Source organism: Pleurodeles waltl, unplaced genomic scaffold (assembly GCF_031143425.1).
Source record: "Pleurodeles waltl isolate 20211129_DDA unplaced genomic scaffold, aPleWal1.hap1.20221129 scaffold_37, whole genome shotgun sequence".
In the NCBI taxonomy this organism is placed as follows: Eukaryota; Metazoa; Chordata; class Amphibia; order Caudata; family Salamandridae; genus Pleurodeles; species Pleurodeles waltl.
In genome coordinates, this window is record NW_027150076.1 from 11,152,625 (window position 1) to 11,168,931 (window position 16,307).

A 16,307-nucleotide genomic window follows, 5' to 3' on the forward strand; every position below is an offset into this window, starting at 1 on the left:
ATCTTGGACACCCTTAGTGTTTTCTTACACTCCCAGCGACCCTCAAAACACTACACTAGGCCTGGGGACCATTTGTGGTTCGCATTCCACTTTTGGAGTATATGGTTTGTGTTGCCCCTAGGCCTATTTCTCCCTATTGCATTCTATTGTGTCGTACAGTGTTTTCACTACTTTTCTAACTGTTACTTACCTGATTTTTGGTTTGTGTGTATATATTTTGTGTATATTACTTACCTTCTAAGGGAATATATCCCCTGAGATACATTTTGCTTATTGTCACCAAAATAAAGTACCTTTATTTTTTAGTAACTCTGAGTATTGTGTTTCTTATGATATAGTGCTAAGTGATATAAGTGGTATATTAGGAGCTTTGCATGTCTCCTAGTTCAGTCTAAGCTGTTCTGCTATAGCTACCTCTATCAGCCTACTAATAAGGGATAACTGGACCTGGCACAAGGTGTAACTACCACAAGGTACCCACTATAAGCCAGGCCAGCCTCCTACATAGATACGTTTAAAGAAGCTGCAATTTGTGAACTAATGACTATCCTCGATTATACAATGTATTCACGTTTAACCAAATATATTTTGTTAAGTTAGCCTCAGTAAAAGAAGGCCTCAAATGCTTTTCCATGATTAAGTGTTGTTTGTATTTGCTTACACGTTTTCCTTCTTGTTTCCGGAGTGATAACATGCTAGTAACAGGAGTGGGTCATTGTTTGCTTTTAGAGAACCTTAGAGGAGATTAGAGTTAATTGGCAGTTAGTTGTGATTTGCAGCATGTGTGGGGATGAGAAGACCACTCCTGTACCATGCTGTCCGGACCAGTGATACACTCAACGTTGTGCAGCTGGTGCACCTCTGTTCAACAATGGGAAACAAGGGAGTCTGACTGCCCCAGAAAGATTTTGTATTTGGTTTGTCTCCATCTCTGGGGTGTTGGTGGGAAGACATTGTGGGTGAAATGGAATGTAATAACTGTGTGTTCTTAGAATATGCAGATCTGATCCCTTCCTGACTCTCCTGAAAGAAGACCCATCCCTGGGTCTGCTGTAGATCTCTCCTACCTGGGAGTTTATGTTTCTTGACCTTGAGTTAACTTTTGAATGAATATGCCTTCCCTGCTCTGAACCTTCATTGGGTTCAACTTTAGAATTACACAGACTGACGCCTATTACTTAGAATCTCCCCATTCCAGACACTTCTAGCTGAGTTTTTGGAAACTGGCTCAAATGCTGCATGCTTTCCGCTGTTCATTTATACTCTGTTGAATTTATTTCTTTGTTGAACTCTGAAGACTGACTGAAAAACTGAAAATATTAAGGGACAGATTTAAGAGAAGTGCAGATGCAGCGCCGCTTCCCTTGCACAGGTACGGTTGTTATAGATGTCACGCGCCCTGGTACCCGGCAGATAGAGCAACACCATATGAACCTTACAAAACATCAAATCATTTTTTAATTTAAGCCTCTTGTGGCAGAATCATTTCATGTGTTAGTAGTAAAGAGTAGGATCAGCACTCGAATGTCGCCCTCGTTGGTACTTGTGACTCGCTCTCGGACAGTGCGGAGCAGGTGGTATTTATAAGGATTATGAACAAGAGGCGAGCCAGGACATGTGCTAGTAGTAAAGAGTAGGATCAGCACTCGAATGTCGCCCTCGTTGGTACTTGTGACTCGCTCTCTGACATCCACAGCGGGTGGTATTTATAAGGATTATGAACAAGAGACGTGCCAGGACATGTGTGAGTAGTAAAGTGTAGGATAAAGAGTCGAATGTCGCCCTCGTTGGTACTTGTGACTCGCTCTCTGCCCCCTGCAGCAGGTGGTATTTATAAGGATTATGAACAAGGGGCGTGCCAGGACACAAATAGGCATTTCTGAGCTTTCCGACATAAATCAGGTTTTGATTGGATAAAAATGAATGAATGAATGAAATTCACTCATAGGAGTGAAACTCAGATCCAAGGATTACTTTTTGCAAGTTCTAGGGTATGTGATCTAGGCCCGGAACTTTACCTACTCACAGGCGTTAGTGCACGAAGTCACCGTGGTTTGCTAACTAACACCCACCTTGATTATTATACGTTTATTCAAAGTGGCTGTGCTGCTTCGTAGCACTTCTCCCTCCATCATCCTAGAAAGAGAGTGAATACCATCTGGAGCAAAAAAACTGTTTTCATTCCTAGAAACATCTAAAGAGGGGTCCTTCTCAGAGCAGTCAAGCTATGCACACTGCACACCTCTAATGTAACCTATAACTGACTGCCTGCTGCTGGAATTCAAGCTATCGAGAATTGACCCCCTCAACGCCTCCTGTTCTAGGCTTCTCCTGAGGGGGATTGAGCTACACAGACTCAACACTTCTGCTTCACCACTTTCAAACACCAGAAACAAGTACCCACAACTAGCTCCAGCTAAGCGCTGTCACTCCATTGAGACTCGACAGTGCCTCTCCCTGGTGAGAACAGTAACATTATCGAGACTGCACCCCTTTCTAACGCCGCCTACGCCAGTTCGCAGCCCCGTCAAAATACTGACTTCAGGTGTACAGAAACAAACATTCATGACACTTCTGAACTCACCTGTTCCAGAATTACAGAGAACAGTCGTGCTATTGCGGCTGGAACCCTTCTAATGCCACCTGGACCACGCTCGCAAGTGAGAACGGGCACGCTGGCGACACTGGACCCTCTAATCCCACCAGTACCAGGCTCGCAAGTGAGAACGGTCACGCTGATGGCACTGGTCCCTCTAATGCCACCAGCACCACGCTCGCAAGTGAGAACGGTCACGCTGATGGCACTGGACCCTCTAATGCCACCAGTACCAGGCTCCCAAGTGAGAACGGTCACGCTGGCGACACTGGACCCTCTAATGCCACCAATACCAGGCTCGCAAGTGAGAACGGGCACACTGGCGACACTGGACCCTCTAATCCCACCAGTACCAGGCTCGCAAGTGAGAACGGGCACGCTATCGACACTGGACCCTCTAATGCCACCAGTACCAGGCTCGCAAGTGAGAACGGTCTCGCTGGCGACACTGGACCCTCTAATGCCACCAGTACCAGGCTCGCAAGTGAGAAGGGTCACGCTGTCGACACTGGACCCTCTAATGCCACCAGTACCAGGCCCCCAAGTGAGAACAGTCACGCTGTCAACACTGGAACCTCTAATGCCACCAGTACCAGGCTCGCAAGTGAGAACGGGCACGCTGTCAACACTGGACCCTCTAATGCCACCAGTACCAGGCCCGCAAGTGAGAACGGTCACGCAGGCGACACTGGACCCTCTAATGCCACCAGTACCAGGCTCGCAAGTGAGAACGGTCACGCAGGCGACACTGGACCCTCTAATGCCACCAGTACCGGGCTCGCAAGTGAGAACGGTCACGCTGGCGACACTGGACCCTCTAATGCCACCAGTACCAGGCTCGCAAGTGAGAACGGGCACGCTGGCGACACTGGACCCTCTAATGCCACCAGACCAGGCTCGCAAGTGAGAACGGGCCCCTCGGCGACACTGGACCCTCTAATGCCACCAGTACCAGGCTCCCAAGTGAGAACGGGCACGCTGGCGACACTGGAGCCTCTAATGCCACCAGTACCAGGCTCCCAAGTGAGACCGGGCACGCTGATGGCACTGGACCCTCTAATGCCACCAGTACCAGGCTCGCAAGTGAGAACGGGCACGCTGGCGACACTGGACCCTCTACTCCCACCAGTACCAGGCTCGCAAGTGAGAACGGTCACGCTGATGGCACTGGACCCTCTAATGCCACCAGCACCAGGCTCGCAAGTGAGAACGGGCACACTGGCGACACTGGACCCTCTAATGCCACCAGTACCAGGCTCGCAAGTGAGAACGGTCACGCTGGCGACACTGGACCCTCTAATGCCACCAGTACCAGGCTCGCAAGTGAGAACGGGCACGCTGGCGACACTGGACCCTCTAATCCCACCAGTACCAGGCTCGCAAGTGAGAACGGTCACGCTGATGGCACTGGACCCTCTAATGCCACCAGTACCAGGCTCCCAAGTGAGAACGGTCACGCTGGCGACACTGGACCCTCTAATGCCACCAGCACCAGGCTCGCAAGTGAGAACGGTCACGCTGATGGCACTGGACCCTCTAATGCCACCAGCACCAGGCTCGCAAGTGAGAACGGTCACGCTGATGGCACCAGCACCAGGCTCGCAAGTGAGAATGGGCACGCTGGCGACACTGGACCCTCTAATGCCACCAGTACCAGGCTCGCAAGTGAGAACGGTCACTCTGGCGACACTGGACCCTCTAATGCCACCAGTACCAGGCTCGCAAGTGAGAACGGGCACGCAGGCGACACTGGACCTTCTAATGCCACCAGTACCAGGCTCGCAAGTGAGAACGGTCACGCTGGCGACACTGGACCCTCTAATGCCACCAGTACCAGGCTCGCAAGTGAGAACGGGCACGCTGTCGACACTGGACCCTCTAATGCCACCAGTACCAGGCTCCCAAGTGAGAACGGTCACGCTGTCGACACTGGACCCTCTAATGCCACCAGTACCAGGCTCGCAAGTGAGAACGGGCACGCTGGCGACACTGGACCCTCTAATCCCACCAGTACCAGGCTCGCAAGTGAGAACGGTCACGCTGATGGCACTGGTCCCTCTAATGCCACCAGCACCACGCTCGCAAGTGAGAACGGTCACGCTGATGGCACTGGACCCTCTAATGCCACCAGTACCAGGCTTGCAAGTGAGAACGGGCACGCTGGCGACACTGGAGCCTCTAATGCCACCAGTACCAGGCTCCCAAGTGAGAACGGGCACGCTGATGGCACTGGACCCTCTAATGCCACCAGTACCAGGCTCGCAAGTGAGAACGGGCACGCTGGCGACACTGGACCCTCTAATCCCACCAGTACCAGGCTCGCAAGTGAGAACGGTCACGCTGATGGCACTGGACCCTCTAATGCCACCAGCACCAGGCTCGCAAGTGAGAACGGGCACGCTGGCGACACTGGACCCTCTAATGCCACCAGTACCAGGCTCGCAAGTGAGAACGGTCACGCTGGCGACACTGGACCCTCTAATGCCACCAGTACCAGGCTCACAAGTGAGAACGGGCACGCTGGCGACACCGGACCCTCTAATCCCACCAGTACCAGGCTCGCAAGTGAGAACGGTCACGCTGATGGCACTGGACCCTCTAATGCCACCAGTACCAGGCTCCCAAGTGAGAACGGTCACGCTGGCGACACTGGACCTTCTAATGCCACCAGCACCAGGCTCGCAAGTGAGAACGGTCACGCTGATGGCACTGGACCCTCTAATGCCACCAGCACCAGGCTCGCAAGTGAGAACGGTCACGCTGATGGCACCAGCACCAGGCTCGCAAGTGAGAACGGGCACGCTGGCGACACTGGACCCTCTAATGCCACCAGTACCAGGCTCGCAAGTGAGAACGGTCACTCTGGCGACACTGGACCCTCTAATGCCACCAGTACCAGGCTCGCAAGTGAGAACGGGCACGCAGGCGACACTGGACCTTCTAATGCCACCAGTACCAGGCTCGCAAGTGAGAACGGTCACGCTGGCGACACTGGACCCTCTAATGCCACCAGTACCAGGCTCGCAAGTGAGAACGGGCACGCTGTCGACACTGGACCCTCTAATGCCACCAGTACCAGGCTCCCAAGTGAGAACGGTCACGCTGTCGACACTGGACCCTCTAATGCCACCAGTACCAGGCTCGCAAGTGAGAACGGGCACGCTGGCGACACTGGACCCTCTAATCCCACCAGTACCAGGCTCGCAAGTGAGAACGGTCACGCTGATGGCACTGGTCCCTCTAATGCCACCAGCACCACGCTCGCAAGTGAGAACGGTCACGCTGATGGCACTGGACCCTCTAATGCCACCAGTACCAGGCTCGCAAGTGAGAATGGGCACGCTGGCGACACTGGAGCCTCTAATGCCACCAGTACCAGGCTCCCAAGTGAGAACGGGCACGCTGATGGCACTGGACCCTCTAATGCCACCAGTACCAGGCTCGCAAGTGAGAACGGGCACGCTGGCGACACTGGACCCTCTAATCCCACCAGTACCAGGCTCGCAAGTGAGAACGGTCACGCTGATGGCACTGGACCCTCTAATGCCACCAGCACCAGGCTCGCAAGTGAGAACGGGCACGCTGGCGACACTGGACCCTCTAATGCCACCAGTACCAGGCTCGCAAGTGAGAACGGTCACGCTGGCGACACTGGACCCTCTAATGCCACCAGTACCAGGCTCGCAAGTGAGAACGGGCACGCTGGCGACACTGGACCTTCTAATGCCACCAGTACCAGGCTTGCAAGTGAGAACGGTCACGCTGGCGACACTGGACCCTCTAATCCCACCAGTACCAGGCTCGCAAGTGAGAATGGTCACGCTGGCGACACTGGACCCTCTAATCCCACCAGTACCAGGCTCCCAAGTGAGAACGGTCACGCTGGCGACACTGGACCCTCTAATGCCACCAGTACCAGGCTCGCAAGTGAGAACGGGCACGCTGGCGACACTGGACCTTCTAATGCCACCAGTACCAGGCTCGCAAGTGAGAACGGTCACGCAGGCGACACAGGACCCTCTAATCCCACCAGTACCAGGCTCGCAAGTGAGAACGGGCACGCTGGTGACACTGGACCCTCTAATGCCACCAGTACCAGGCTCGCAAGTGAGAACGGGCACGCTGGCGACACTGGACCCTCTAATGCCACCAGTACCAGGCTCCCAAGTGAGAACGGGCACGCTGGCGACACTGGACCCTCTAATGCCACCAGTACCAGACTCCCAAGTGAGAACGGGCACGCTGATGGCACTGGACCCTCTAATGCCACCAGTACCAGGCTCGCAAGTGAGAACGGGCACGCTGGCGACACTGGACCCTCTAATCCCACCAGTACCAGGCTCGCAAGTGTGAACGGTCACGCTGTCGACACTGGACCCTCTAATGCCACCAGCACCAGGCTCCCAAGTGAGAACGGTCACGCTGGCGACACTGGACCCTCTTATGCCACCAGTACCAGGCTCGCAAGTGAGAACGGTCACGCTGTCGACACTGGACCCTCTAATGCCACCAGTACCAGGCTCCCAAGTGAGAACGGTCACGCTGGCGACACTGGACCCTCTAATGCCACCAGCACCAGGCTCGCAAGTGAGAACGGTCACGCTGTCAACACTGGACCCTCTAATGCCACCAGTACCAGGCTCGCAAGTGAGAACGGTCACGCTGATGGCACTGGACCCTCTAATGCCACCAGTACCAGGCTCCCAAGTGAGAACGGTCACGCTGGCGACACTGGACCCTCTAATGCCACCAGTACCAGGCTCCCAAGTGAGAACGGTCACGCAGGCGACACTGGACCCTCTAATGCCACCAGTACCAGGCTCGCAAGTGAGAACGGTCACGCTGTCGACACTGGACCCTCTAATGCCACCAGTACCAGGCTCGCAAGTGAGAACGGTCACGCTGGCGACACTGGACCCTCTAATGCCACCAGTACCAGGCTTGCAAGTGAGAACGGTCACGCTGTCGACACTGGACCCTCTAATGCCACCAGTACCAGGCTCCCAAGTGAGAACGGTCACGCTGGCGACACTGGGCCCTCTAATGCCACCAGTACCAGGCTCCCAAGTGAGAACGGTCACGCTGTCGACACTGGACCCTCTAATACCACCAGTACCAGGCTCGCAAGTGAGAACGGTCACGCAAGCGACACTGGGCCCTCTAATGCCACCAGTACCAGGCTCCCAAGTGAGAACGGGCACGCTGTCGACACTGGACCCTCTAATCCCACCAGTACCAGGCTCCCAAGTGAGAACGGTCACGCTGTCGACACTGGACCCTATAATGCCATCAATTCCAGGGTTTCTGCAGAGAGCGGCCACATCATCAAGACTGGAGCCCTCCGGTGCCAGGATGCCAGATTCCTACTGACAGCACAAATTATCCTGATAGTTTAGGGGGCAATTTCATTTAACATCACTTTCTATGTAATCACCAGCCAAATACCATCAATTCAAATCTGTTTTTATTGTATTACATTTCTTATTAACATGTACATTCTAATCATTATTTTGTACATTTTATATCATGATTGGTTCTAACTGTATCATATTTTAGAAATTATCAATCTCTTTTCCTCATTTCTTATGTTGAACAAGCATTTCAAAATTGGACTGTGTGAGCCATCTGCCCTCTATAATCCAGGATTTGTAAAGTGCAGCTAATCAACTGTGAGGGTCTCACGGCGCTGAATTGTGGGCACAGGGAGATTAAGTGATATGCCCAGAGTCACAGGCTGTTGACCCGCTGAGGTTCGAACCTGGTACCCTCATCTCTGAAGTCAGCAGATTTAGTTTGCTTTGTGCTTGGCCTGGCTATCATTCAGTGTGCGGGTCAATGACCTCTATTAATGATCCCTCACTCTTCTGGAGAGAAGCCTTGTCCTAGGCCTGGTTATCACACAGTGTGTGGGTCATAATGATCCCTCACTCTACTGAACAGTAGCCTTGTCCTAGGCCTGATTATCATAGTGTGGGTCACTGTCTTCCATTAATGATCCCTCACTCTTCTGGAGAGAAGCCTTGTCCTGTCACTGATTATCACACAGTGTGTGGGTCAATGACTTCCATTAATGATCACTCACTCTTCTGAAGAGAAGCCTTGTCCCAGGGCTGGTTATCACACAATGTGTGGGTTAGTGACTTCCATTACTGATCCCTCAGTCACATTTGCGGTACCACCAATGGTCACGCAAATCACATGTCCACAGATATGAAATGTGCTGTTAAGAACTGGTTTGTGTTTGTTTAAAAGTCAAAGGAATTTAATTCTCCCAAAGTTTTGTGTGTTGTTTCATGTATAAGGATGTGTCTGTGGAAGACCAGTCTGTTTGCTGGTTCTCACCGGCTGGGTGGTGGTGGTTAATGGTAGGGAGAACTTGCAGGACTCAGCACTTGAATAAAATTAACCCATGGAATGGATTGCACTGTTTCGTACCAAAGTCACAAGGTGACACTTCCAGCGGCATGAATCTGGTCCTTTATCCAGCCCATGTTCCATCGTGGTCAGCCTGAACGTGTGACTTTGTTGTGATGTGCTGCAATAAGATACCCACAACTGATGCTTCGCACCTTTTGCTGCTATTTTAGACAAGAACTGTAAAAACATATAACATCAATTCTACTGATTTGATTTTTGTTGTTACGATACCAGTTTAGTTATTAAAATATCTTCTCTTTTTCTAAATTGGTTTAGGATTCTTATTTTTCTTGTGTTGTGTTTTCACCTTATTACTCTTAGATTGCTACATGAGTACTTTACACATTGCCCATAAATTAAGCCCGACTGCTTACCAGGGGGTTAAGCTCAGATTTATTTAGTGACTTTTGTGGTTCACCTTGACAAGGACTGTGATTATTATTAGACATGGTACTCACTCCGTACCAACGATAATCCAATTTTGTACAGGCACTTTTAAAATCCTACAAATATGTCTTCTTTTCTTCATTACAAATAGACAGTTTTTCCATCATCTGGTATTCAACATCTGGTATTTGAATGTTCCACATATTTGTAATGTTATCATTTTCTGTAATTCCTTCATCTTAGAATAACTGCACATTTTAACTCCTGAGTATATCCACATATGGGTCAATATTATTGTTGATGTACTTAAATTCTTGCCAAGTTTGCTGCATCTCCATAAATTATTTCTATGTCTGTTCAGTGACATGCCACTGGGAAGAGGAGCAGAAGGCGGAAGGGCCGCCGCCGGAGCCCGGATTCGATATCCCCCCAGGACACTAGCCAGCCACCGTCAACAGCCACAGCTCCAAAGGGAGGAAAGGGCCACAGACTCCCGACTAAGGAGGGCAAGGGCAGCAAGGCGGAGAAGTCAGGCAGCAGGCCTGCTGCCCATGGAGGACCCGTCACAGCTGCCCAGGAGGAGCCCGCAACCCCCATAGCCGCTGCCCCGGGAGGAACTGGCACAGCTGCCCGGGAGAGCCCACCACCCCCATAGCCGCTGCCCAGGGAGGACCCAGCCCAGCTGGCCAGGAGGGCCCCACCACCCACAGCCCAGGTGGGCATTGAAGGAGCACCATCCCCGCTGCCCAGGAGGGCACCACCAGGCAATGAGCAGTTGGCCATAGAATGGCCGCCGTCTCCAGCACCGCTCCGCTGGGGACCGCCGTCTCAAGAATCGCTGAACTGGGCCCTTCAAGGCAAGAACCGCTGAACTGGGCCCTTCAAGGCAAGAACCGCTGAACTGGGCCCTTCAAGGCAAGAACCGCTGAACTGGGCCCCGCCGTCTCCAGCACCGCTCCACTGGGGACCGCCGTCTCAAGAACCGCTGAACTGGGCCCTTCAAGGCAAGAACCGCTGAACTGGGCCCCGCCGTCTCCAGCACCGCTCCGCTGGGGACCGCCGTCTCAAGAACCGCTGAACTGGGCCCTTCAAGGCAAGAACCGCTGAACTGGGCCCTTCAAGGCAAGAACCGCTGAACTGGGCCCCGCCGTCTCCAGCACCGCTCCGCTGGGGACTGCCGTCTCAAGAACCGCTGAACTGGGCCCTTCAAGGCAAGAACCGCTGAACTGGGCCCTTCAAGGCAAGAACCGCTGAACTGGGCCCCGCCGTCTCCAGCACCGCTCCGCTGGGGACCGCCGTCTCAAGAACCGCTGAACTGGGCCCTTCAAGGCAAGAACCGCTGAACTGGGCCCTTCCAGGCAGGAACCGCTGGCCCTTTGGCAGACGTGGCAGGGCAGGATCTGTCTCGGGCAGGGCTGCAGGATGTCCTCTGGCCAACATGCCTCCTCCAGTGGCAGTGGAGTCTGTTATGGACTGTTTGGACTGTGGCTTTGCTCTCCCCAGGATGGCCCAGTGGGCAGGCCACCCACTGTATGGACTGTTTGGACTGTGGCTTTGCTCTCCCCAGGATGGCCCAGTGGGCAGGCCACCCACTGTATGGACTGTTTGGACTGTGGCTTTGCTCTCCCCAGGATGGCCCAGTGGGCAGGCCACCCACTGTATGGACTGTATGGACTGTGGCTTTGCACTCCCCAGGATGGCCCAGTGGGCAGGCCACCCACTGTATGGACTGTATGGACTGTGGCTTTGCTCTCCCCAGGATGGCCCAGTGGGCAGGCCACCCACTGTATGGACTGTTTGGACTGTGGCTTTGCTCTCCCCAGGATGGCCCAGTGGGCAGGCCACCCACTGTATGGACTGTTTGGACTGTGGCTTTGCTCTCCCCAGGATGGCCCAGTGGCCAGGCCACCCACTGTATGGACTGTATGGACTGTGGCTTTGCGCTCCCCAGGATGGGCCAGTGGTCATGGAGTCCCCTCGTGGATCTGGCGTCGTGTACTCAAGTGGCTGAGGTGCCCCCCCTTCCCTTCCCCCTGAGGTGCCTGTCCTTTTTTCTTTCTGATGCCCCTGCAGTGTTCTCTCCGTGGAGTTCTTGTCGTGGGACTGGGCCTTGCCCCTTTGCTCAGGACCCCTGTGGTGCACGGACAGTGGTTGGACTACATTTAGTAGCTGTATATATTTTGTACATAGTTTATTTATTTATTTGGATTACTGCTGTCCATTTTTCAATATATCTGCCCGTTTGAGATCTCTTCTTTTGGTCTTTGCATTATTTCGGAAGGGGGGGGTTTGTGGGTTGTGACAGTGATCTGTGGGAATGCATTGATGTGTGTGTTGTAGTGGGTGTGGGTGGGTGGGTGTGTGCCGGTAATCTTTTCCCTCCCCTATGTCGTAGGTGCAGTACTCACCGATGTCTTCCGCGCCGCCGGGCGTGCTCCTGGTACAGGAGCAGGTATAGGAGTTCGGGGATGACCTGCAACTCGGGTTCCATACTGCCGGAATCTCGCGTGGAGTATGTGGAGGTGAGCGTTTTCCCGTTCGTAGTCTGTTTCCGCCGTGTTTTTATCGGCGGTGCTCCCGCCCCGGAAAAGGTGGCGGATTGGTGGGTCGTGATAGGGTGGGCGGTACATTGTCTGCCGCCTGGCTGTTGGCGGGGACCGCCGCGCTGTTTGTTTGTTCCGCCGTGGCGGGCGGAGTGTTAATGCGGCGGGCTGTGTTGGCGGTTCCCGCCAGGGTCAGAATTGCATATTTTGGACCGCCGGCCTGTTGGCGGGTTGGCCGCCGCTTTATCACCGACCGCCAGGGTCAGAATGAGGGCCTATGTTTTCAGTATGTTTGTTATGTGTCATTGGGACCCTGCTAGTCAGGACCCCAGTGCTCATAAGGTTGTGGCCTATATGTATGTGTCACTGGGACCCTGTCACACAGGGCCCCAGTGCTCATAGGTGTGCATGTATGTGTTCCCTGTGTGGTGCCTAACTGTCTCACTGAGGCTCTGCTAACCAGAACCTCAGTGGTTATGCTCTCTCATTACTTTTAAATTGTCACTAACAGGCTAGTGACCAATTTTACCAAATTACATTGGCTTACTGGAACACCCTTATAATTCCCTAGTATATGGTACTGAGGTACCCAGGGTATTGGGGTTCCAGGAGATCCCTATGGGCTGCAGCATTTCTTTTGCCACCCATAGGGAGCTCTGACAATTCTTACACAGGCCTGCCACTGCAGCCTGAGTGAAATAACGTCCACGTTATTTCACAGCCATTTTTCACTGCACTTAAGTAACTTATAAGTCACCTATATGTCTAACCTTTACCTGGTAAAGGTTAGGTGCAAAGTTACTGAGTGTGAGGGCACCCTGGCACTAGCCAAGGTGCCCCCACATTGTTCAGAGCCAATTCCCTGAACTTTGTGAGTGCGGGGACACCATTACACGCGTGCACTACATATAGGTCACTACCTATGTGTAGCTTCACAATGGTAACTCCGAATATGGCCATGTAACATGTCCATGATCATGGAATTGCCCCCTCTATGCCATCCTGGCATAGTTGGCACAATCCCATGATCCCAGTGGTCTGTAGCACAGACCCTGGTACTGCCAAACTGCCCTTCCTGGGGTTTCACTGCAGCTGCTGCTGCTGCCAACCCCTCAGACAGGCATCTGCCCTCCTGGGGTCCAGCCAGGCCTGGCCCAGGATGGCAGAACAAAGAACTTCCTCTGAGAGAGGGTGTGACACCCTCTCCCTTTGGAAAATGGTGTGAAGGCAGGGGAGGAGTAGCCTCCCCCAGCCTCTGGAAATGCTTTCTTGGGCACAGATGTGCCCAATTCTGCATAAGCCAGTCTACCCCGGTTCAGGGACCCCTTAGCCCCTGCTCTGGCGCGAAACTGGACAAAGGAAAGGGGAGTGACCACTCCCCTGACCTGCACCTCCCCTGGGAGGTGTCCAGAGCTCCTCCAGTGTGCTCCAGACGTCTGCCATCTTGGAAACAGAGGTGCTGCTGGCACACTGGACTGCTCTGAGTGGCCAGTGCCACCAGGTGACGTCAGAGACTCCTGCTGATAGGCTCCTTCAGGTGTTAGTAGCCTATCCTCTCTCCTAGGTAGCCAAACCCTCTTTTCTGGCTATTTAGGGTCTCTGTCTCTGAGGAAACTTCAGATAACGAATTCAAGAGCTCATCCGAGTTCCTCTGCATCTCTCTCTTCACCTTCTGATAAGGAAACGACTGCTGACCGCGCTGGAAGCCTGCAAACCTGCAACATAGTAGCAAAGACGACTACTGCAACTCTGTAACGCTGATCCTGCCGCCTTCTCGACTGTTTTCCTGCTTGTGCATGCTGTGGGGGTAGCCTGCCTCCTCTCTGCACCAGAAGCTCCGAAGAAATCTCCCGTGGGTCGACGGAATCTTCCCCCTGCAACCGCAGGCACCAAAAAGCTGCATTACCGGTCCCTTGGGTCTCCTCTCAGCACGACGAGCGAGGTCCCTCGAATCCAGCGACGCTGTCCAAGTGACCCCCACAGTCCAGTGACTCTTCAGCCCAAGTTTGGTGGAGGTAAGTCCTTGCCTCACCTCGCTGGGCTGCATTGCTGGGAACCGCGACTTTGCAGCTACTCCGGCCCCTGTGCACTTCCGGCGAAAATCCTTTGTGCACAGCCAAGCCTGGGTCCACGGCACTCTAACCTGCATTGCACGACTTTCTAAGTTGGTCTCCGGCGACGTGGGACTCCTTTGTGCAACTTCGGCGAGCACCGTTTCACGCATCCTCGTAGTGCCTGTTTCTGGCACTTCTCCGGGTGCTACCTGCTTCAGTGAGGGCTCTTTGTCTTGCTCGACGTCCCCTCTCTCTTCAGGTCCAATTTGCGACCTCCTGGTCCCTCCTGGGCCCCGGCAGCGTCCAAAAACGCCAAACGCACGATTTGCAGCTAGCAAGGCTTGTTGGCGTTCTTTCAGCGGGAAAACACTTTTGCACGACTCTTCGAGGCGAGAGGGATCCGTCCCCCAAAGGGGAAGTCTCTAGCCCTTTTCGTTCCTGCAGAAACCTCAGCTTCTTCTGTCCAGTCGAAGCTTCTTTGCACCCGCAGCTGGCATTTCCTGGGCATCTGCCCATCTCCGACTTGCTTGTGACTTTTGGACTTGGTCCCCTTGTTCCACAGGTACCCTAGATTGGAAATCCACAGTTGTTGCATTGCTGGTTTGTGTCTTTCCTGCATTATTCCTCTAACACGACTACTTTGTCCTTAGGGGAACTGTAGTGCAATTTGCACTCACTTTTCAGGGTCTTGGGGAGGGTTATTTTCCTAACTCTCACTATTTTCTAATAGTCCCAGCGACCCTCTACAAGGTCACATAGGTTTGGGGTCCATTCGTGGTTCGCATTCCACTTTTGGAGTATATGGTTTGTGTTGCCCCTATCCCTATGTTTCCCCATTGCATCCTATTGTAACTATACATTGTTTGCACTGTTTTCTAAGACTATACTGCATATTTTTGCTATTGTGTATATATATCTTGTGTATATTTCCTATCCTCTCACTGAGGGTACACTCTAAGATACTTTGGCATATTGTCATAAAAATAAAGTACCTTTATTTTTAGTATAACTGTGTATTGTGTTTTCTTATGATATTGTGCATATGACACTAAGTGGTACTGTAGTAGCTTCACACGTCTCCTAGTTCAGCCTAAGCTGCTCTGCTAAGCTACCATTATCTATCAGCCTAAGCTGCTAGACACCCTATACACTAATAAGGGATAACTGGGCCTGGTGCAAGGTGCAAGTACCCCTTGGTACTCACTACAAGCCAGTCCAGCCTCCTACATTGGTTGTGCAGTGGTGGGATAAGAGCTTGAGACTACTTACCACTCTTGTCATTGTACTTTTCATAAGAGAAAAATATACAAAACAAGGTCAGTGTATATACACATAGCCAAAATGTTTTGCATTTCCTCTTTTCACTCTTTTCTAAAGTGCTGAAAAGTACTTCTAAACTTTCAAAAAGTTCTTAAAAGTTAAAAAAGTTTTTTTCTGTCTTTCCAAAAAGTTCTGAAAACTTTTTTCTCTTTTTCTATCACTTTAATTCTCTCTAAAAAAATGTCTGGCACAGGCCAAAGTGTTGATCTGTCCAAACTTGCATATGACAACCTTAGCTGGAAAAGAGCAAGGAGTCTCTGTATAGAGAGAGGTTTGAGTGTAGGGAAGAATCCTTCCTTGGAACTGTTACTTAACATGCTTAGAGAACAGGATAAGGCCATAGGTGCCCCATCTGTTGAAAAAGTACCTAATAGTTCTCAATCTGATTCAGGGACTCCCCCAGGAAAAGATTCAGGAAAGAAACTTCCTAGCCTGCCCATTACTAGACAATCTAGCATAGATGGTAATGATGATGAGCCACACCAAATAAATAGTGTTGTCTCACATCATAGCAAAAGCATTTATTCTCACCATACTGGTAGTAATGTTTCTGTAAACCAAGCTGTTAGGGTGCCTTCTGTAAGGGACAGGTCTCCTTCTGTTCATTCCCATCATAGCTCTGTTTCTAGAAATGTCCCTCCCACCAACCCTGATGACAGAATGGTAGAGAGGGAACTCAATAAGTTGAGGGTGGAACAAACCAGACTGAAGCTTAAAAAGCAACAGCTGGATTTGGATAGACAGTCTTTTGAATTAGAGAAGGAAAGACAGAAGTTGGGTTTAGATACCCATGGTGGCAGCAGCAGTATTCCCCATAGTCATCCTGCAAAAGAGCATGATTCCAGGAATCTGCACAAGATAGTTCCCCCTTATAAGGAGGGGGATGACATTAACAAGTGGTTTGCTGCACTTGAGAGGGCCTGTGTTGTACAGGATGTCCCTCAAAGGCAGTGGGCTGCTATCCTATGGCTATCATTTAGTGGAAAAGGT

General features: G+C 52.2%; 1 protein-coding gene across 1 annotated transcript in view; it reads left to right on the top strand.

The window, feature by feature from the left end:
• Positions 1–16,307, top strand: part of LOC138276142 (collagen, type I, alpha 1a-like) — a 91,782-nt gene that overhangs the window by 26,395 nt on the left and 49,080 nt on the right. The window contains exons 3-6 of the mRNA XM_069219180.1: positions 2,325–2,460; positions 2,594–3,260; positions 3,367–3,440; positions 3,487–7,123. Of these exons, the coding sequence (XP_069075281.1) occupies positions 2,325–2,460; positions 2,594–3,260; positions 3,367–3,440; positions 3,487–7,123 (4,514 nt within the window). The remainder of the gene's footprint in view (positions 1–2,324; positions 2,461–2,593; positions 3,261–3,366; positions 3,441–3,486; positions 7,124–16,307) is intronic.